At 38.6% G+C, this 24,353-nt stretch overlaps 2 protein-coding genes across 2 annotated transcripts in view; one reads left to right on the forward strand and one right to left on the reverse strand.

Annotated features, from left to right (window-relative positions):
- Window positions 1-1,940: 1,940 nt before the first annotated feature.
- On the forward strand, window positions 1,941-6,186 carry pigc.L (phosphatidylinositol glycan anchor biosynthesis class C L homeolog; the record flags this gene model as incomplete). Its single annotated transcript, NM_001094990.1, is given in 2 exon segments — window positions 1,941-2,016; window positions 4,346-6,186. A coding segment is annotated over 1 exon segment (960 nt). The 3' UTR covers window positions 5,351-6,186.
- An 11,699-nt stretch (window positions 6,187-17,885) lies between these two features.
- Window positions 17,886-24,353, reverse strand: part of LOC108713546 (dynamin-3) — a 162,969-nt gene continuing 156,501 nt past the window's right edge. Inside the window, exon 22 of the mRNA XM_041590555.1 lies at window positions 17,886-18,446. Coding sequence (XP_041446489.1) covers window positions 18,386-18,446 — 61 coding nt within the window. The 3' untranslated portion in view covers window positions 17,886-18,385. The remainder of the gene's footprint in view (window positions 18,447-24,353) is intronic.

Here is a 24,353-nt window from a genome sequence, read left to right on the forward strand (position 1 = left end):
GTTTTGGCACCCTTTCTGTGCATTTGTTTTGCGCTTCTGCACATTTTTTGCACATTGGGACTAGAAAGCACTGACCTCCGGCTTTCAGTTTAAAACCTGTATTGTTTTAAAATATTCATTCACTGGAAGCGTTTTTCTTCGAAATCTTTAGAAGTGCACTGCAAAATAAAAGCTTGTTTCATTTGCACTGTAGGGAAAGGCAGCAGAACCAGTTTTATATCTGCATGACTGCATTCCTTTTAGAGAATTATATTATTACTATGGGGCAGAGAGCACTGTTCATTAAAATAGGTTAGTTTACCCTAACGGCAATTTGTAATGTATTACTCAGAGATTATGTAAATATGTATGCTTAGGATCCTTGTATTCATGATATATAGAGCAGTCATAATTGGTTTCACTTGCCTCCTTTACGCTTAAGACAGTAGTTCCCAGAAGACCAATTCTTCATAGAATCCTCCAGTCTATCCTGTATTCAGATTTTTTCCCCACAATACAGTACCAGATTTAGATTTCTTGCTTGCTATTGGGGGCACCATCCTCTTTATACTGCGCGCAGCAGAATTCATTGTATTAAACTTGTATTGTCAAAATTATACAATGAGACATAATGAATCTATTTTGTCTTGCAGCGAGCTTCAATAATATCTTTTTTTTACTTTTCAAAGCCAAGTGACCTCTTTATAGGCATTTTCTTTTCTGTGATAGTATTCGAGGCCACTCAGGCATAGCAGTATTAAAATGTTCCCTTGTCACTGCTTTCTGTTGGTGTCCAACATTGTATTTAAAGGGGTTGATATTCTGAGACTATTTGCAATTGGTTTACGTTGTTATTCTTTATGGTTTTTCAGTTATTTAGCTTTTTGTTCAGCAACTCTCCAGTTTGGAATTCAGACTGCTACTGGGTATTGTATTCCTTAGCAACCAGGTAGTGGTTTGCATGACGGACTAAAATATGAATAGGAGAGGATTTGAATAGATAGTTAATGGGGGTTTTCACCTTTAAATTACCTTTCACATGACGTAGAGAGTTATATTCTGAGACAATTTGCAGTTGGTTTTCATTTGTTATTATTTGTGGGCTTTGAGTTAATTAGCTTTTAGTCAGCAGCTCTCCAGTTTCAAAATCTGGTTGCTAAGGCCCAACATTCTATAACTCACATTTACTATTGGTCGAATATCGAGGGTTAATTAACCCTCGATATTTGAACCTCGAAGTAAAATACTTCGACTTCGATATTTATTCGTCGAAGGATTTACCGCATTTCATTCGATCGAAGGAAAAATCGCTCGATCGAACGATTAAATCCTTCGAATCGAACGATTCAAAGGATTTTAATCCATCGATCGAACGATTTCCGTTCAATCAAAAAAAGCAAGGAAAGCTTATGGGGACCTTCCCCATAGGCTAACATTGGTGCTCGGTAGGTTTTAGGTGGCGAAGTAGGTAGTCAAAGTTTTTTTTAAAGAGACAGTACTTCGACTATCGAATGGTCGAATAGTCGAACGATTTTTAGTTCAAATTGTTCGATTCGTAGTCGATGGTCGAAGTAGCCAAAAAAAAACTTCGAAATTCAAAGTATTTTTTATTCTAATCCTTCACTCGAGCTTAGTAAATGTGCACCTTAAAGTTATCTTGAAGGTGAACCACCCCTTTAAGGTGTAAAAAGTAACAATAATTGTAAGCTAACCCTGACTGCCAGGGTCTCTACATCTTTCCAGCTTTCGAATGGGTGTTAAAGAGGAAGGCAAACAATTCAAGAACTATAAAAAAAAAATTAATGAAGACCATTTGCAAAGTTGCTGTGATAACACATACTAAAAGTTAATTTAAAGGTGAACCACCTCTTTCAATAGCCTCTTCATAAGAAGATATGTAGGCATAATTGTAAATTACTCATGTACAGTGACTGATATTTCTCTCTCTCTTCTTGGAATAGGTGTGTAATATCTGAAGCCAGGAATCATTTGCAAAAGCAGAAATACAAGTCTTTTCTTACAGACAGGCTGCTACAGGTAATTTTTCAACCACTGGGATCAAAGGAGGAGAGGGGGGGTTTAAAAGGAAACTGACATTTTGTTCATTAAAAACATTATTACAGCAAACCTCTCTGAGATTTAAAGTGAATTTCATGACATTTTTGTTTTAGTTTTACACTTTCATTTTACTTCGTCTTTTTTTTATTTCGGATTTTAACAACAAAATATATATTATCTAGATGTATGGGACAGTTTACCTTTAAATTAACATTTAGTATCATGTAAACCGCAGTATTCTAAGCTTGTTTGCAGTCAGTCTTCTTTTCATTGGCGGTTGTTGATTTTATTATTGTTTGTACTATAACTCACATGGTTTGTAATTTATCAATAATATACTAAAAGTTAATTTAAAGATGGATTTTCACTTTAACATATATTCAGAATAAAAGGGTTACCTACATTGCTGTTTATTTCAGGGCAATACATTCAACTGCTTAATATTTTCATCTTGAATAAAAATGTATTGATTTCGAAACATGAGTAGAATAAATATTTATACATGTCTCATTTACTGAAAAACCATAAATTCACTCATAATAGGCACATTTGCAAGCAGTTCACTGATTTGCATTAGTGCAGTAACCCATGGCAAGCAATAAGAGATTTGCCATTATTATTCTAGCAGCAATTGGTTGATGGAGGCTAATTGTTTATTGGCTGCTATGAGTTCTTGCACGGTACAGATTTTTCCAGTTACATGTTTTTTCAGTTAAACAAAAGAAATTATTCATCAAGTTGAAGCCTTCATTGTGTCCCCCAGCATCACTGACCCAAGTTAAGGAAAAAGCTTGCAAACTGTGCACCTCGGTATGTAAATATATATATGCACATATCTATACACACACACATTATCATGTTAGTTAACTTTAATTACACTTTATAAATTATTTGACTCTTGTTTCCATCAGTCTGGTAACTCGGAATTATAGCAAGCAGTTAGTTATTAAGACAAGCCGTGTATCATCTCACAATCTTGTTTGTGCACCAGAATGGGGAACCTGAGGTCCATCCCCATGCACTGGTTACACAATTAAATGTCCCAATAAGCAAATCAAGAGGCACTCCAGATAGATTTGAGGGGATTTATTGCAACATTAGGGTAACAGCATCGCCTTACGCATTTCGGAAAACATTCCCTTAATCATAGGCACACAATTAAATGGTTAAGAGAACTGGGGGAATGTGGGGAGAGAAGTGACATCTAGGAAGTGCTGAATGGAAAGTGAAAGTAATTGCTTTCACTGCCTCTCTGCCTAAGGCGTAGAAGAGGGGCAGGCAATATTTGATTGACAGCTGAGATTTTTTAATGAGTTTACAACAGCTTTGAATGCTTTAATAAAAAAAATATAATCTGGATTTCATGTTTAGATTGAAAAGGACTTTTATTATACAGCTTTTTATGTCTGGGTAACAGGTCCACTTTAAAGCACCAAGAGAATCTGCCATCACACCATTTCCTGGCATAGAATTGTATAGCTTCACTACCTTCACTGTGAAGAACCATTTACAAGTTCTATTCTAGCCTAATGGGCAGCCTAAAAGAGTAACAGAACAGCCTTTCTGTAGATGTGGTGGGGGCCACCACAGTAAAGAAATTCAAGCAGACACACAACAGATACAAAGCAAGGCAAAACCAAAGCACACCAACATGTAAATGAAGCAAAGAGACAGTTCACCTTAAACACCGACAGATATATGGAGTAGGCAGTAAAACTGTAAGACAAGTTTGTCTTCAATTTTTATGGTCTGAAGTTTTCTATTCTGCATCTCTCTTTGAATGGGGTATATATAGAGAGCCTCTATATATACCCCATTCAAAGGTTCATGCCAGGTGGAATAGGCAGCTTTCAATTCCTACTTTATTTCCAATTCATAATAATTGGGTTTTTTTCACATATACTATGTGTGATGTAATGTATTTTAATTGGTCAACATTCCTTTAAAAGGATTGTACCAAGGGAAGACCTATAGCTGATAAGTAAGTGCCCACACAGGCACGAAACGCGTTAGGCTTATGCATGTCCTAATAAAGTCTTCTGAACGCATCAAAACTTGAGCTACTGCTTTACTTGGATCTCACCTTACCTGGATTTTTGCACATTTAAAATTGATTGTCAACCCTTGGTCCTGGTGAAAAACCATTTCACAAACTTAATTATACTTTTTTACTTTGGACCTTTAATTATTTAATGAATTCATTTATTGTTTTGAGATAGAGCCATAAACCATTATTGTATATTCAACTTGTTCTTTTGTACCATTACATTCTGTGTAACAAGGAACCTACATTATGCTTATTTTCTAGTTAAATGTCTGGTTTTACACTGAGAGCATCTGGCAAAGAAGAGGTATGAGCCCAGTGCTGCAAAGTCCCAACCCTGGTGTTGACCATTACTCCAGTCTGTCATGGGGAGCAGGAAATCCTCCTCCAGCTCCAGTGGGTTCCCCGCCTATCTGGAAAAAGGTGTTATATGAGCATCAGCCGTTTCCTGATAATTATGTGGATAACCGCTTCCTGGAGGAACTGAGGAAGAACATTTATGTACGTCGGTATCACTATTGGGCAGTGGTGTTTGAAGCTGGAGTAGTAATCCAACAGCTCTGCAGTGTTTGTGTGTTCTCTTTTATTTGGTGGTACATGGACCAGGATTTGCTGTCTCCTCAGAAGCTGTGTGGGGTTGGCTTGGCTTTCACACTCCTTGGCTACATATTATTTGATGCTGTAGACCAAGGAGAAGGAAGAAGAGACAGTGGAAGAACTCACTGGGCTGATCTGAAGAGCGCACTAGTATTTGTAGCGTTTACTTATGGTTTTTCCCCAGTGCTTAAGACACTGACTGAATCTATTAGCACTGACACAATTTATGCCATGTCAGTCCTTATGCTTCTTGGACACCTGGTCTTCTTCGACTTTGGAGCCAATGCCGCTGTAGTTTCTAGTACTCTTTCCATAAACATGGCCATTTTTGCTTCAGTTTGCCTTGCTTCACGACTTCCGCGGTCCCTTCATGCTTTTGCTATGGTCACCTTTGCCATTCAGATTTTTGCTCTGTGGCCGAGCTTGCAAAGAAAGCTGAGGGCTAACACTCCTCGAACATACATAGGCGTAACCTTTCTCTTTGCCATTTTTGCCTTGGCCGGATTATTGAGCATTTCGGGTGTGGGGGCTTTGCTGTTTTTTCTCCTCCTCCTCTCCGTGGCATTTTTGTGTCCGTACTGCTTAATTCGGCTGCAGCTTTTTAAAGATAATATTCATGGACCGTGGGATGAAGCAGAAATTAAAGAAGACCTTTCTCGCTTCCTTAATTAGATATGTGCAAGTAAATATGATGTATTGCTGACAGCTTTGTAAGGAAGAATACAGGGACAATTTTCTTTTTTAACCATTGGGGGTTATTTTACTACAGTTTTTGATTTTATTTCTATGGAGTTGGTCAGTTATTCTTAGTAAGAGTTTAGATAAGAAACGGCAAGCACTCCGAACTCCACTCTTATGGTAAAAAAAACGTTTCGTATACAAGGATACATAGTCATGACTACGTATGCTTGTATACGAAACGTTGGGTTCGGGCGATGCACCCGGGCCACTCGACAATTTGGGTGAGTGCTTTTCTGCCAAAAGGTGTTCCATACCTAAGCGGAGGACCTGGGTTTTATACACCCAGGTCATAGTATTTACAGGGTGAGCGGTTTTGTGTTTTGAGACCCATAAATTGCAATTAAATATAATTAATTCAAGCAGCACCCGTTTAAGTAAAACAAGGAAACAGGACAGAACAGCTTATATTTATGGCTCATATTGCAAGAGTTTAGATATCCTCCCCTGAGACTACATAGCCATTTATTGGCCTGATCAATTACTTTTTAATCTATTTATTTACGTCCATATTCCACATGAGTGTGACATAACATTTGTGGGTTTATAATATATTCTGAAGACCTGATTTCTGGTGTAGGGAGTTTGCCTTGCTGCTAGTCTGTTTTTATAATTTTAAATTAATTTAACCCCAGTATGGCAAACAGGTCCATTTTCACCCGCTGAAAGACCCAGCTCAACTCTGACCTATTTTCCTCTTTTGTACCTTGGCTGTGGCAAATGATTGTACAATTCTTCTTTTAATAATAAATAGTTTTTTGTTTCTGAATTTTATATTAAAGGGAACGTTTTCCTTTAATAATTATTCCCCTTTTCATACATGAGCATCTAAGTTTGCAAATAGAGAGGCAAACATTCAACGCTTGGCATGCACATTCAAATTTAGGTGCTCGGGTTATTGTGGGCGTCATGGTTGGTTGACAGTAATACCTCTGCAAACTTGCCATTTTTATTCAAATAAAAATTTAGCTCGTGTACAGTAATTTACAACCACAAAACCTGTTGTGGCTGCAAGGTATATTTATTCTTTTTACAATCAGTCTTGCATGTTTTAAACTGTACGTTGGAAAAATCCTTACAACAAACACAGATAATGTTCTACTAGATATTGGGGGCGGATTTATCAAAATGTGAGTTTAGAGCTTAATAAATAAAAATTCACCCACATTCTGTTCATTCCTATACGATTTTTAGAATTGTATTTATCAGTGGGTGAAAGTTAAAACTCACCATTTGATAAAGACAGTTCTGAAAATCCCATAGGAATGAATAAAACATGGGTGAGCTCTAAACTCACATTTTGATAAATCTGCAACTGAAAGTAACCTTGGAGTACTGGGCCTCATATAAATGCACTTAGAATGTATCTATGGTATATAATAGTTTGTGTATCTGTGGCATCGCTTAGTGGTTTCTAGTATTACAGGTATGGGATCCGTTATCTGGAAACCTGTTATCTAGAAAGCGCCAAATTACGGAAAGGCCTTCTCCCATAGACTCCATTTTATATAAATAATTAAAACATTTAAAAATGATAATTTTTTTCTCTGTAATAATAAAACAGTACCTTGTACTTTATCAAAACTATCAAAACATATAATTAATCCTTATTGGAAGAAAAAACAGCCTATTGGGTTTATTTAAGGTTTACATGATTTTTTAGTAGACTTATGGTTTGAAGATCCAAATTATGGAAAGATCCATTATCCGGAAAACCCCAGGCCCGGAGCATTGTGGTACAGGTCCCTCGAACCTGTACCTCGAATACAGTACATTTCTACTGGACCATTGCAAATATTGTTTTTATTGCATGACCATGTGATATAAGAGATAAATTAATGGAATTTTGAAATTAATTTAACTCTGTGTGGCCTAAAAAAGGAAATGCAAATTAAGGCAAAATGTAATACAGGTATGGGACCTGTTATCCAGAATGCTTGGGACAAGGGTTTTTTCTTAATTTGGATCTTCATACTTTGTCTACTAGAAAATAAACCCAATAAACTAGTTTTGCTTCCAATAAGGATTAATTATATCTTAGTTTGGCTCAAGTACAAGGTACTGTTTTATTACTACAGAGAAAGGGGAAATCCTTTTTAAAAATATGGATTATTTGGATAATATGGAGTCTGAGGGAGATTGCCTTTCGTTAATTCGTTCTGGATAACGGGTTTTTCGGATAACAGATCCCATACCTGTATATAGTTAAAATATTTCGGTTTTTATTCTTTTGGAGAAACTGTCAATAATTTTCTGAAGGACTTAGTAGAAATCAATACATAAATGTAACATGCTGTTTTGCTTTATTTCCAGCCCTAAATCTTCATTAATGTCTTTTTTTTAAATACCCATGCACTTTGTATATTTTATCATTTTGTGCATCTGTATGTCTTTGTGTGTTTTTTTCTGATCCCATAAAGACTAAAGACTGTAGCACTAAAACACACTGGAGTGCCCAAACTCTTGATGGTTTCTGCATCCGAATACCTTCTGCCGATCATCCTCCCCCCTTCCCTGAGTGTTTGTTTTGTTTTTTACATAAAAAGCTTGGCACCTGCTGAGCTTTATTTTTGGAGAAAAAAAGAATAAGGCAGCAAGTTGAGGTATTCGGATGCAAAAACCACACGTGAGTTTAGGAATTCACACGTGATGTTAGTACCCGAATGCTTGAGTCTGGAGGCCCCTAAACTTTCAGTTGCAAAAACAGGTTGTATTCTGTTGTTTCTTTGTTATTCGGAGACTAGCAAATAATCCATAATCGGTTCCAATTTCACTGAGCTTAGGCTAAAATGGCGAATGAGGCTTTACGTGTATGCAGATCTGTATGATAGAAGGGGAAGAGAGTGCAGAGGCCTATGTTGCTCTCAGAGGGAAAGCACTTTGTTTTTCCTGTCAGTTGTGTTTGCCTTACTCTGGGAAATGGTCTTACTCCTGGAAACAAATACAGGTAGGTAAACATATAAAGCAAATGTATATTTGTCAGCTATATGTGCACTGCAGTGTGCACTTTGCCCTTGAATTCATTGCAGGATCAGTGTCACAAATGTCTGTAACAGGAAACTACATTTCTTGTTTTCGTTCAGAAAATAACTAAAATGCACAGTTTCTGATCATCACCTGCTGTAGCCCAGTAGCATAAAGGGGAAAAACATGATCTTATTCAGTTGGGCTTATGTAAAAGAGGTGCATAAACACTATCTGAAATTCCAATTATAAATATGAATTTCCTGTATATTACACAGAGATAAAGGATTCCTCAGATAGAAAAGGAAACCATGATAGTCTGCCTTTGTCAACACACCATTTCCACACCTCCCTCGGGCTGGAAGTCATTCAGCCCAACCACCCTTATCTTTTTCCATGTTAAAGTAATGATTCTGGGATTTGAATTCCCTCTGCTTCCCTCTAGGATTTCAAATGCTAGAGTCCATAACAGCAACATGGAGCTTGGTGAGGGAGGGGTTTAATGACTGTGTAAGCATAAGGGTGGCACAGAAATAGTCTGCTTCTGACTTGTACAGACTGTCATGGTTTCTCCTCAGCATCCAGTTTGTCTGTGTAAAAAGAAAAATCTATATACATTTATATTTGAATGTTCAGATGGTTTTATGCACCTATTTATGGAAGTTCAACTTCAAGGGGTGGTTCACCTTAAAGGTAACTTTTAGTATGTTATAGAACGGCCAATTCTAAGCAACTTTTCAATCGTTTTTAATTTATTTTGTATAGTTTTATAGTTATTTGCCTTTTTCTTCAGATTCTTCACAGCTTTCAAATGGGCGTCACTGACTCCCTTCTAAAAAACAAATGAGAGAGAGAAAGAGAGAGAGAGAATTAGGAGCATTGTAACAAAAATTGAAACGTTACGAGCAGCGAAATACCTGTGCTCTGATAAATATACCTCTTGGTCTGAATTGTTGCTGTGCTCTTGTAGAAACCCTGGTGGTTCTAACACCCCAATCAGCCTATTACCAGTGGGTAATGTTGACATTAAGATACATTAGGGAGGGGACATTGGACTGCTGTTGCTTTCTGTAGGAGTAAGGGGCAGTAAAAAAAAAAGTAAAGGCATGGCTAAACACACTGTGTGCCATAGGCTTTACTGTCAACCAAACGCAACACTAAATCCTTCTCTCTTTGACTGGAGGTTTGTGCAAAATTCTCACTTCAGAGGCTTCAGATTGTGCAGAACTGTGTTTCCTTTCAACTGAAACTCTGTCAACAGGCCCTAAACACGTCTGGCGGTTCTGTTTGCACAACAATTCTGTACGTTTCTGCTGCGTGTTCCTTTTTTTTTCTTTCTTGGAAAACTGCAGGGATTTTGTTTACTATTATTTATTGCACTCGATTGTAAACTGTATTTAAATGTAATCCTTTTTTTTTTTAAATATAGTCGGTAAATTATACCCTTTCCTGACAGCAGCATGGTCACTGTATAAATATATATTTCATCCCATTCACTCTGCTAATTACACCTGTGAATGTCTCAGTCCTACATTATTTAATCTGTGGCTTTAAATCAGGCTCTGTCACTGGTGTAATCCCGCATCCAGAATGCTTGGGACCTATGTATTTCCAAATACTGGGATTTTTTCATAATTTAGAGTACAATTCTCTATGGCTACTAAATTAAATTTAACCATTTAGGCTCGCTCCCAATGATGCATTTTATAAATGTAATGTGTACCACTAAAGACAAGTACTATGCTCCACGATATGATGCAGTAACACATTCTCTAGAGCAGTGGTCCCCAACTAGCGGCTCTTGAGCAACATGTTGCTCACCATCCTCTTGGATGTTGCTCCCAGTGGCCTCAAACTAGGTTTTTATTTTTTAATTCTTGCATTGGAGGCATGTTTTGGTTGCATTAAAACCAGATTGATGGCCAAAGAGAGCCTCTTGTAGGCTGCCAATACACATGGAGGCTTCAGTCAAAAAGTAATATCTTATCTTTGGCACCCCCAGGAACATTTTCGATGCTTGTGTTGCTCCTCAACTCTTTTTACATTTGAATGTGGCTCAGGAGTAAAAAAGATTGGGGATCCCTGCTCTAGAGAATGGCGCCATCTTGAACACAATGTATTTGAGCCACGTGTGGTAGTTAATCACTTAGGTGGTGCTCTATCTGGGAACTCTGTTGCTCAGGAGTTTCAATTGCAGCCAGAACAAGAAAGGGAATCAGATGGCCCGCTCGTATGCAAAATGTGCTGAATATTCTTGGTTTATTAAGAACTCCACACACAATGGAGATCTCCATATACTAAGAATATTCAGCACATTTTGCATGCGTGAGTGCCATCTGATTCCCTTCTTGTTCTACGTGTGATAGTTATTATTTTGCATTGCAATCAACACTCATGGAAAGTTAAAGGCGTTATGTAATTTATTTTATTTTTAATGTGAATGCATTATTGGACTCATTATGCTGCAGAATTCATTTTCGAAAACATAGTATAAAAATTTAATTTGTGGCTTTAGTCCGAAGACGAAGTAAAGCCCGAGTTATAACTGGGCCCCCTCCAAACTGTGCCACTGGGGACCCCATAAATATGTCTGTTTACTGTGCCATGTTCTGAAAAGTGCAGTGAGTAGTGCAGTGATGTTATTGAGTAGACTCTTGGCAGGTCCTCTTATACAATCAGTGACACTGAGCTTGTGTAGTTGAAACCAAGTCTGATCATTTTCAGCTGTGCATAAGAGAAGAGGACCGGGAGAAGACCTCAGGCTGGTTTTGCCATCAATCATGTAAATTTATGCAGCTTGCTGTATTTACAAGTACAGGTACTGTCTAATTATTATAGAATAAATGCAAGAGCTTTTTAAAGCTTTAAGGATAATATATTCCATCTTTCTACCTTCATTGTTCCCCATTGTACATTTCAAGTTACAAGCCAGCAAGTTATACAAGTTAATCACCATGGAGATATTTTGTGCATTATGTTTCATAGACATCATATATACATAAACTTATATCTTAAAATGATTTTCCCCCCTAATGTTTTTAATGTAGCATTTTTGTGTTCTAGGGTGAGTGACCCTTTAAAGCCAGTTAGGCATTTCGCAAAAACAGTTTCTATCTAAACAAGATATGCCGATTCTGCTTAATTCCCCAAACTGCTTTGAAAGCAACTGCTTCATTTCACTGTTCATTGAAATGTTGTTGGGGAAGTGATGTGAACTCGCCCATGTAGCAACTACCTAATCCCAATCACAACGAGCTGTGTATTTATTGTAAATCCCCGGCTAAAGATGGACATATTTTATCTGTGCTGGTGAGATGGGAACTGTACAATCCAGCTTTATTTCAGAACGGAGGTGACACAGACACACACTGTTAAATCAAAGATATGAGGAGTAGATTTTGTGCTAAATAATATTTAATAATATATAGAGGGTGTTTTAGGATTTCAGAAATGAAAGCACAGTTCCTGGTTCAGATTTGTATTAATCCAATGAGATTGCCACAATGGGGAATATCCAAGTACTCCAATGTGTGAAATATGTCAGTTGTGAATACATAAATACATGGGTCATGGCTTTGTTTAGTTACAGGATTATGTGGGGACACTGGGAAAGTTTGCCTTAGATCACCAACCCAGAGCAGCCAATCAGATGTTTTCTTTCATTATTTTAAGAGCATGTGAATGGTAAATGCTTACTTCTGATTAGTCACAATGGGGCTCATTTATAAACACTGGGCAAATTTGCACCTGGGCAGTAGCCCAACGCAACCAATCAGTGATTAGCTTTTTTCAGCCAGCTGTAGGTTGAACACTGGAAGCAATCTGATTGATTGCTATGGGTTACTGCCCAGGTGCAAATTTGCCCAGTGTTTATAAATAACCTCCAATGTGTTAAAGGAGAAGGGAATTTTTAGATTGAAATCTGGGTTTTTTTTCACATAAGGTTTATTCCATTATTCAGAGCACAATGCTGTAATGACTAATATACATGTACATAGCAGGGTGGGCCCCAGTCCTTTATCATTATAGAGAAAAAAAGTGAATCATTCAAAAATGAAGAATTGTTTCTTTTAATAAATTATTCTTTAAATAACTCAGAGCTTTCTGGATAATGGATTTCCAGATAATAGATCCCATTCTAAAAGTAAGCTTTCTGTTTTGTTTTCTCAGTGGCACAGTATGGCTACATTTTCTTACCTTTGTGGCACTAGCAGACGAATGGACAGCTGCCACGAGAGTGTCATTCCTATGCAAGAACCTGCACAAAAGGTTGTAGTGTTTGGCTCAGGTGCTGGATAAATATTAGAGCAAATAGCAGGAGCAGGAAATCATCATGAGCTACAGTGACATTTGCACACAATGGGACACATAGGGGAAGTAGCAAGAGCCAATAATAACAGGTTGCTGTGACTCGGCCTTAATATGTAACAATAACATGCTTACTATATTAGCAGTCATCACCGTTAATTATATTATTTACTATCACTTTTACCCCACATAACAGTTTTTATTGCAGGCTAGCTTAGTAATGTGGACATGCCCCCTTTAAGGTTCTAAAACTAAGGAATTCATATAGGCAAGCTAATGCAAACACTTGAAGAACCTCCCTTACAGGGCAAATACTGAGCTCTTATTCTACTTTGTCCATTCTAGAACATAATGAATAGTGTGCTAATTAGCCAGGGCCACAAATGCAGATGTCCCCAAGGTTGGTTCAAGTTGTGCCCTTGTTCCCTGTATACTGCAAATATCTCTGCCTCTGGAATCAGGCACAGTGACTTTTAATAGATAGTGGTGGCCATTGTTACCATGGGAATGCAGAAGAAAATCCATGGCATCTTTGTATAGATATTTTGCATTTAGTAAATGACTGCTTATGCCATATAGCACAAATCCTTCTCCATTTCCCACGGTCATTTTCTTGGACTAGAGATCTGGTACCATGAAGGCAAAATTAGCTAAAAGATTTGTAATTTCACCTCTATTCTAATTCAGATATTTTTTTTTATGGCTTATAATTATTATTTTTGGCTTCTAGTAACCCCAGATATTTATTTTTGTTCTGCCTGTACCCAGACACTGTCCTGGGCCTTCTTTTTTGAGTAAGGTATGAAAAGAAAGGTACCGTCCAGTTGCCTATATTGGGATGAAAAGAAAGGTAAATCTGTAAGTCACTGGGGAAGCCCTTCTTAAAGGGATTGTTCACATTTAAATTAACTGTTGCAATTGGTTTTCATTTTTTATTAATTGTGTTTTTATTCAGCAACTCTCCAGTTTGCAATTTCAGCAGGGTCCAAATTACCAAAATGAATACAGGTATCAGTAAGAATACATTTGTAGCCTTACAGATCTTTATTTGTGTACGAGGGTCATTAACTAACTAATGCAATTTCAAATGCATATAAAAATTTCCACACCAGAAATAATTAGGGATGCCCCAAATCCAGGATTCAGTTCGGGATTCAGCCAGGATTCGGCTTTTTCAGCAGGATTCGGATTTGGTTGAATCCTTCAGCCCGGCCGAACCGAATCTGAATCCTAATTTGGATATGTAAATTAGGGGGGAAATTGCGTGACTTTTTGTCACAAAACAAGGAAGTAAAAAATGTTTTCCCCTTCCCACCCCTAATCTGCATATGCAAATTAGGGTTCGGATTCGGTTTGGTAATAGTAAAATAGAGGATTTGGTGCATCCCTAGAAATACTGCGCACACATTGATGCCAGCAAAGAGTGAGAGCACGCCTTGCACATTGTTTACCAAAAATGGATACTAATTTACATACAAATTGCCTTTAATTTCCCATACACAACCAATACCTTCCAGCGTGGCTTTTTCCATCCCGACTTGCAGTTTAAACTTTTTGTAGTAGGAAAGAGCCCAAGCAGATATGACTGCAAAGTGTGTTTATTTACACAACATGTTTGAGTGTCAAACCCTGCTTGGGCTCTTTCCTAGTACAAAAACTTTAAATACATGAGTACATCATATGCAAGCTGCCTAAAATGTTTTTTTTTTTTTGGTGAGTGTCTGCAATTGCTCTGGAATTTGGAGAAATAATGCAGCATTGTTGGAAAACAAAAATGATGATTATCGTGTGCACTTTGTATTAGTAAATGCCACAGATGGGCTTGCTAATATCAATTGATGGCGTTGAACACTTTTCAGAGTGCAGCTCACATCTAAGGGCTGAACTACACGATGCGTTTACATGGTGCAGCGTTTTCATCCGACAGTCGGATACATGTAATTTGTACCCGCAATTTTACATTAAGTGCTATTCTCTTCTGCACATCCGACACGTCGCATGTGTGTCATTACATGGCGACGTGTCTGATGTAAGCGCACTGTGTAGTTCAGCCCTAAATATTACTATTTTGGGCAGATAATCAGCAAAACTGCATCTACAAACAAATATTGTCACCATTGTTATTTCTCAGTATGATATTATATATATATATATATATATATATATATATATATATATATATATATATATATATATATATATATATATATATATATTTTGTAAGCTGCGGGATCCATGACAGACAATTCTCTTCTCTTTAAGGCAGTTTATTTACACACAGGGGTGACCATTTCAGGATACAAAACAAATAATAAAAATAAATCCTGCCCACTGGGCGCTACCTTTACACATGAAGAGTTCCCTTACTAAACTGGGCCCCTTGTGGACTACCAGTAAGCAAACACATAAGTAGGGGTCACCCCTGTACTCACGAATCTCCTGGGGGATTGCTCAGCCTCCTGGCCTTCCTCAGTCAGACAGACAGACCCTCTGTCACTTGGTCTCCTCTCTCTGCACCTTGCAGTAGCAAATGGCACCCCCCAGCCCCTCTGGGAGTTCCTCCCACAGGCAGTATCCTTCCTGCTCTGTGTCCTGCTCTGAGAGAGCTTCCTAAATACCTTTCCACAGAACAGCCTTCCTGTGGAAGATGAGCTCTAATCCATGAGCTGGACTACTGGATCGGAGTACCTGGCTTGCCTGTTCTTTCCAGAATACTCCAGCTTCCAGAACCTGGCCGCCAAAACCTTTATCGAGAGAACCTATTCTCTCTTTATGAACACCCTTCCTGGTACCTACCTCTCCCACTAAGGAGAACTTAAAGGTAAAACACACATTTTCCCACATTGTTTTGGTCACTCTACCACAATATATATATATATATATATATATAGCAAGAGAGAGAGAGGCAGCGAGAATGTAGGCTACAGAGGAGTTTAAAGGTGATGTAAAGGCAAAAAAATAAAACCCAATTTGTACTTTTTTTTAATGAAAAATGAATCTATCTCCAATATACTTCAATAAAAAATGTGTACTGTTTTTTTAAGAAACCTGACTGTATGTAGTGAAATCCCCCCTTCATTTTACTTGCTCTGACTGCTGCACATAGGAAACTTCAGACGGTCCCCCCACCTTACTTCCCAGATCTCAAGCAGCTTTGTTTGTTTCCAGTAACGTAACTTGGTGGGGGCGGGCCCTGGTGCGGACCGTGCAGACGGGCCGCCCCCACCCTCGTGCGCGATGTATCTCTGTGCCTGCAGCCGACTCCAGCCGGCTGCAGCGCGCACGATCTTCCGGGGGGGCCCTGCGGGGTTGCGGGCCCTGGCCCATTTGCACCCCCTGCTCCCCCGGTAGTTACGCCCCTGTTTGTTTCCCTGTAGAGCAGCCAGCAACCGTGTAGAGATTTGTATCCGTAGACCTAGTGCAGTCTGCATATTCTGTTTAATACTCGGTCTTGCTGTATCAGCTTCTATGGCAGATATTATTTGACTTGTGCTGTTTTGATAATTCATGACGATCCCTGAGCTTAACCTCCCAACTGAAGTCCAGACCAGACTGAGCACGTGCATTTCTAGCCTTATTCTATTTTAGACTTTAGTTCCCCTTTAAAGGATATTTGCCCTGGCATATATACTCCAGTTAGTGTAATCAGAACCCACTGTGTTTGTAAACATAACTGTGCCTGCAACCAAACCAAATGTCTGAGCTCAGGACAGCAATACTAATCACTGTGCCCACATCAGGTCTTGCCGATGGATTCATAGATATTTCCTCTGAGGTTCTCGAGGAGTGTCTCCATTATTGTTCTGTGCCTGTTCAGACTTCTGCAGCTGCAGTCCCCAGGTGTACTCTTTTGTGTCTGCTTCTCTCTCCCTCGGAAGTAAATACGTTTATTATTGTTGTAGCAGGCAGAAGTTTCCTCAAAAGCATCTTTCACAGCTCTTGCTCTTTGTCTTTACATGCCTCAATACACTGTAAGCCACAAAAAAGCAATCAAAAATAAATAGCACTGAAAACAATGGTCTTTACTATGTTGCAAGAAATTAAGTGCAAAATAGTGCCCTCTAGTGGTGATACAGGAAATTGTCTTAGAGATTTAGATACAGTAAAAGCTGAATTTGCGGCTACATTCAGGGCAGACAGACCACGGACACCAGACCTTTTCAAATGAACACTACAAGGTGCCCCCATGCTATTGCCCTTACATTCAATGTCTCTGTAAATGACTCCCTGTATTTTAAAGGAGACGTTGGGGCTTATTTATTAACAATGGGGACATTTGCACCTGGGCAGTAACCCGTAGCAGCCAATTAGTAAGTAGCTTTTTTTCAGCTACTGGTAGAACAATGAAAACAAAATTGTGATTGGTTGCCATGGGTTACAAGTTTAAATGTGCCAAGTGTTGATAAATAAGCCCCAGTCTCTAACGGTTCCTCTTGAATAACAAATGATACCCCAGTAAAATTCTACTGCATACTGTTTTATTTTGTGTTCTATGAATCATTCTATTCAGACGCGTTTTGTGGAAACGAAGCTTAGTGGTGCTCATTAATAAACACTGAGCAAATTTGCCCATGGGCAGCAACCATTTTTTCAGCCAGTTACAGATGGAATAAAGAAATCAAATATTGAATTGGTTGCCATGGGTTACTGCCCAGGTGCAAATATGCCCAGTGTTTATAAATAAGTTCAAGTGTGTATTTATGCAACAGTTCCTGCTCCAGCGGAGCTTACAGTCTAGGCTATTAATTTCACACACAGGGTCAATTTCATCAAAAGCCTATTAACATACCTGTATGATATAATATAATGTGTTGGATTAAGTATTGTCTTGTTTGCTGCTATTACTAGAAACTATTTGTGGTTGAAAATTAAAGGAAGAAGTTGTTTGTACGAGAGACTGGGAAATGAATAGAAAGAAAAGCAATAAAAAGTAATAATACTGATAAAATTGTAGCTTAACAGACCAATATTTTTTTGGGAGCTGGAAAAATACCTGCTGCAGGAGCCACCATTGACTTGATCAACTGATATAATTCTAAGTAAACTATAAGGGCCATGGGTGATAATTGTTTGTGCCAACTCAGAGCCACTAAATATGCTCGAAAAGCAAAATAAAGTAAAAAGCATTAGTAGATTATTTGAAAACAAACATTAAACATTAATGAAAATAATAATGAAAAAAAAAACAACATTTGCAAGGAATGGAGGGGGATAGCATTTGTACTTAGGTTTTGCACTCTGCCAGTGATACATCTTCCCCTAAGTGATTCCCAACCCAGTGTTGGACTGGGGTGTCTAGCGCCCACTGGGCCAATGACCTCAAGGGCCCTCCTTCTTACATCAAAAGCAACTCCCACATCCCCTGCCGCCTTCCTGTGATTGGGTAAGAAGGGGTGGGGGAGCGTCCACAGTGGAACAAAGGAGCAGGCCTGGGTCAGAGAGGCCCATGAAAGCAGGGGCCCACTGAGTTTTTTCCGGGGTCCCAACGGCCTAATCCAACTCTGCCCTAGCCTCAGCTTGTATGTACTGGTGTGCAAGTGTAGGTATACAGGAAAATGCCCAGCCTTGGAAGCATGGCATAGCTTGGCACAAACACATAGCTAGTGGCTAGCAGATATCATTCATCTTGCTTGGTTTTCTCTGCTTTCCTGCTGTGCTTGTAGGCTGCAGAAATACAGACAGCAGGCTGCTGATATATCAGTGGTTGAACAAGAGATCAGTGTTCTCTGGAGGAGATGAACCATCGTGATGAGGTTTTCTGCAAGGGAAACAAGAACATGTTCTGTATGCAGTAACCAGCAAACAACATATTTCATTGATAATCTTTAATTAGCCAGAAGCACACATAACAGGACAATTTTGACTTAGACTTTTTATATTGTTCCGTCACGGCTGTAGCAATATATACTTGAAAACACACACACACACATATAGATACTTGCACCTCCTGGCTGTGCAATGTCAGACTCTTCATATTAAATACATGTATAAACCCTAAATCCCCCCCCCCCCCATAAAATACCAGTTTGAAAGCTTAATATAAATCCAATATATATATCCTATTTCTTCAATATACTCTAAATGCTGAACTTTTCTGCATAGCATGAGACATCATCTTTCACCAGCCTTGACCCTGTTCCTGCAAGCCCTTGGCATTATACCTGTACAGTTAAATAACAGATTGCTTCTCCGCCCCTCCCACCGCACGGGTATGATCTCGCTGTTGTATTCAGCTTAAATAACCTGTCAAGCCCAAGAGATCACACTTATGTTAGGGCATGGGAAAAGGATGTCTCGTTTTCATATGATATGGAACATTGGGTAAAGTGTTGGGAAATCACTAAATCCAGTTCTATGAATACTGTTTTGCTGGAGGCCTCCTACAAGGTATTATTTTGATGGTATTTGACGCCTGATAGGAAAGGTGTTGCTACGGCAGATCCCAATTGCTTTAGAGGCTGCCAACTAATTGGTTCCATGTACCATATATGGTGGACGTGCCCTAGGGTGGTTAGATTTTGGATCAGGATCCACACTATCATATTCTCTGTTTTTAACATTAATGTGAGGAGAGACCCAATGCTAGCACTTTTGAATGGTAAATGTGACGGTTTCTCTAAAATACAACACAAACTGTTGACGTGTATATTCTTAGCTGCAAAACAAACCATTGCTAAGGCGTGGAAAGCTGGATCTATTCCTATTCTAGCCTTTAAACGTAAAATGGATTGGATTATGGTAAATGAAAAATTAACTAGTTTTCTCAACAACACCCATGATAAATTCCTAAGGATTTGGCAGCCCTGGTTGGAGTACAGACGCAGTGATCCCAATGTTTATCAGCTCCTTTCCATTTGACTTTCCTACTATCACTCGATTTTATTTCGCTATTTATCAGTCTTTTCCATGCAATCTAATGACTAGGTGGCTCTTTGATTTCACTGTTTCATAGTTGTGTAACGATTAAAGTTGATAACCAATGCAACATAACAGACTCACATGGTCTCATAATAATTTGCAACGATTTTATTTTGTCTATTCACTGTTGATACAGTATCTGACGTTGTGTCAATGTGCACTGATATTTTACTTGTGTCCGCTTTCGACTGTTTGCATTATTTTTGATAACCTGTCAAACTTTTGTAACCTACACTTGGCATTTGTTTGTGAAACAATAAAAATATTGTTGAAAAAAAAAAAAATAGATTGCTAATCTGCCTGCATACAATTGAAAGTGGAATAATGGCAGGGAAGTATTTAATGAGGAGGGAGTGAGGTGTATTAGTGCTAACCAATATGGCAGTCATACGTCATGGTGTTAAACAGTGTTTTGGTCACCCTTGTCATTGGCAAATACACAAGAGTATTTCCTCTTGTGTGATATTTAAGGCAGCATCTAGATATAATGTACAGGGGCAAAGCAACATTTCTATTCTATTCAGGCCCTCTTCTATTCATATTCCAGTCTCTTATTCAAATCAGTGCATGGTTGCTAGGGTAATTTGGACCCTAACAACCAAACTGCTAAAAGTGCAAACTGGAGAGCTGCTAAATAAAAAGCGAAATAACTCAATTTTAATGCAATGGTGACCAACCCCTTTAAGTAATGGACATCTAACCATAATGCCATATTTTAAAGGGATACTGCCATTTGCAGGAATAGAATAGCAACAAGTTTAAAAAAACATACTTGATTGCTCTCTGTTTTTAAAGGAACAGTAACACCAAAAAATGAAAGTTTTAAAAAGTAATTTATTTATAATGTACTGTTGCCCTGCACTGGAAACATTTTTTATTGGTTTCAGAAAGACTACTGTAGTTGATATAAATAAGCTTCTGTGTAGCCATGAGGGCAGCCATTCAAAGGAGAAAAGGCTCAGGTTTACATAGCAGATAACAGATAAGCTCTGTAGAATACAATGGGAATGCTTCCGTTATCTACTATTTGTTCTTTTTCTCATTTTTCAGACTGAACGGCTGCCCCCATGGCTACACAGCAGCTTGTTTATATGAACTATAGTAGTGTTTCTGAAGCAAACACATCGGTTTTACCAGTGCAGGGCAACAGTAGATTAGATTTGAAATACTTTGATGAACTTTCATTGTTTGGTGTTACTGTTCCTTTAAGCATTGCCTTATAGGTTTATATAGTGTTCCTTTGTCGAAGTCCGCAGTATATCCGCCACCATGTTTAGTCCTAAAATGATGGTTTCACCATCTAGGCCGGCTCGTTCAAACATCCGCTCAGTGTCCTGCAGCTGGTGCTGGTGGTAGCTTTTATCATTGGCCATATCAGGGGAACCTGACCAAAAAAATAGATTTTCTCATGTACACCAGGCTTAAAAAATACAGGTGTCCATTTATACAGGACTAGATAGAACTGCTGGAGATCCCATACGCTAAAACTTTACATCTAACTCTGGGAGCACTGCTTCTATGCGCCATCATTTTAGTACTCTAAGGGGGTTAATTATCAAAGTCAGAATTTATCTCAATATTTTTGGCTACAAACTCCGATCAAATCAGCTTGGGTTTTTATGCTTATTTATTATTACATTTTCCTGAAAATTTGCTTTGTGGGAAAAAATCTGATTTTCACGATTTTTTCGGATTGTTCATCCGTTTTTCATGATTTTTTTTGATTTTGCACTCGGAAACGCCAATTTCTTATGCTTTTTGCCTGAAAACTCTTAAAACTTTGGGGTATTGCACGAAACCCGGCGCACATCAAAAAATCATTGGGAATTCTCCCATTGACTTATGGCATATGCAACCTCGACAGGCCTGAGGTGCCGGATTTTCAGATTCGGACTTTTCCATTATATATATAAATGCATTCGGAGTTTAGTAAATAACCCCCTAACAGTCAGTGTAGGACTCACATACATTACGGTGCCTTGACATGGCACATGAGCTTACATATTTTGCCCAACGTTTGGTACTAACATCACATTTTGTAACAATTATTTATGTTTTATGTTCAGGAAGCTCCAGTTATAAGAAAAGTAAAGCGATGGTCTGTCCAATCAGATATGTTATTACAAGACACACTTGCTGAAGAGTTTAATGCAGAAGTAGAACTGCTGCACATAATGTAAGTCTTATCACTGGTAATATGAATGCTTATAAGGAGGCTTCATTATGGGTAACTGTATGTTGCAAAACAACGGTACCTGGAGTAACTGGAGTCGTATTTTCATCTGAATGGGTGAAAGTTCATCCTTTGATAAATACGCCTTTCAAAATCCCATAGAAATGAATGGAGAGTTGCGGAATTTCACTGTGCGATCTCTAACTTCACTCTTTGATAAATATACACCTTAGTGAGGCTACTATTTATTGATTACAGTTTAGCCTTTAACACAATTGGCCCATATAAATTGTTCACTAAACTGATAGATCTGGGACTGAATAGTCGCTTGTGTGGCTGGGTTTTTAACTTTTTAATGATTGTATAATGAAGATTACGGGTGGTGAGAGTTGGTGGTTGTGTCTCTATAATACTATCATACTAAATACAGGTGCTCCCCAAGGATGTGTACTTAGTCCTTTGCTCTATACTCTCTATACCCATGATTGTGCGCCACATTAAACTCTAATTCCATCGTAAAATTTGCTGATGAAACTGGTGCTGGGCTTCATCTCCAATAATGTCGGCTTATAAGGCAGAGGTGGAGAATCTGGTATCATGGTGTCAAGAAAATTGTCTGAATTTGAATGTCAACAAAACTAAGGAATTGGTGGTGGACTTAGTAGTAGGAAACAGCAGAGGTCCTACTTTACCCTTACTATTAGGGGGGGCTCCAGTAGAGAGGGTGAGTGCTTTTAAATTTATGAGGACTTAGGGCTCTTACACACAGGTGTTTTTTCTTGCGCTTGTAAGCGTCAAGCGCAGGTGAGACGCAGCATGTTGCATTTCACCTGCGTTCAGTGCATACATGTGCCTGTGTGTGTGTACAGCCCCCTTCACAATCAATGAGTGCGTCTACTCCTGTGCTCCCCTGCGGCTGAACGGAAGAAAGCGCAACGCAGGGGAGCGCAAGAAAAACCGCCCGTGTGTAAGAGCCCTTAACATGGTCTCAACATAACCAAGCACAGTCTAAGACAGGCAGCATCTCTATTATTTGGACAACTGCAGAAATTTGGAGCTTCACCAGAAATTTAAATGACTTTTTATTTTGGTTCTGTGGAGAGTGTTCTGACTCATGGGAATTGCTGTGTCCTAGATCGTAATGATTTACACAGGGTGATACATGCAGCAGAATGTTGCACTAGATTCGCTCTACCATCATTACAAGAAATGTATATAAGGAGATGTAGAATATTAACGTAAAGCATTTAGAATTAGAATCCTTTTAATTATCTGTTTGATTCATTGAAATCAGGAAAACATTTTAGGAGTCTTAAGGCTAGAACCAAAAGGTTTAGAAAAAGTTTTTATGCTCAGGCTATTAAACTTCTTAATCATGATACCACTACAGCTTTTTAATTGTTTTTAATGATCTTGTTATTGATAAGATATTTTATGTAAATAGTTCAGATGTAGTTACCCTTTAAAATAAGTGAATGAATCTATCAGCTATCAAATCAAATCAAATGAGCTTTATTGGCATTGCTAAAATACATTTAGCATTTCCAAAGCAGGTAGAGGGGTGAAATTGGTGGGGTTTTGGGGGGGATGCCGTTTATGGGAATTGGAGAATTCAGTCTATGACAGTCTCTTACATATTGTGCAACTATATTACTGTCAGTGCCTCTTCTCTCAGTAGGTTGGGAAGTTTCCTCTCTTCTTTTATGGATGTGGAGTCTGGGATGTGATGGGAGAATCTCTGGAAGTGGGTGTCCCTCAGTGCTGAGTATTTGGGGCACTGTAGCAAGAAGTGGACCTTGTTCTCCACTGCCTCCTGGTCACATTGCTGGCACAATCTGTCCTCCCTGGGCCTGTAGGTCTGTCTGTGCCGTCAATCTCCAAGTTGTGGTCACTCAGCCTGTACATACTCAGGATCTGTCTGTCTTTGGGGTTCATCTATCTGTCTGTCTGTCTGTCTGTCTATCTATCTACAGTATCTATCAGAGCCAGGCCTGGCCGCTCAGGGGCACTAGCCAACCTGGCCGTTCGCAGCGCCGGCTGAGCGCACGCATGTGCAAACTAGTTGGCGCTCGTGCCGCATGCGTAGAAGTGAATTTACAGGGAGGAATAGCAGTGGACCAAGGGGAAAAAAACGCAGAAGTTTTTTTTCCACTTTCCATCTTGCCTCAATATTGAAAAACTTCATTAATACAATACTGGTCACAGATTTGTTTGCAAAGAATGTTACAGTTCAACTTAAATCTGTTTTCGAGTTTGCAGGCCATAGATGACTGAAAAAACAGATAAGAGGAGGCAGAACATAAAGGCAATAATTCAGAAATACAAAAACAAAGACAAACTGCAATTTGTGAATGTCGACATCTAATCATACAAAGAATGAATTTGCAGGAGAACGTACCCAAGCATTCTAATTTTTGGCAACTGGAGGCTGCTGTTTGCTGGATTTTTTGTCGGATAAATCTATGAGAATGGTGTATCTCCTTCCACATATATATATAGATAGATAGATAGATAGATAGATAGATGTCATATAGATGATAGATAGATAGATAGATAGATAGATAGATAGATAGA

The sequence above is a fragment of the Xenopus laevis genome, chromosome 4L (assembly GCF_017654675.1).
Source record: "Xenopus laevis strain J_2021 chromosome 4L, Xenopus_laevis_v10.1, whole genome shotgun sequence".
Classification (NCBI taxonomy): Eukaryota; Metazoa; Chordata; class Amphibia; order Anura; family Pipidae; genus Xenopus; species Xenopus laevis.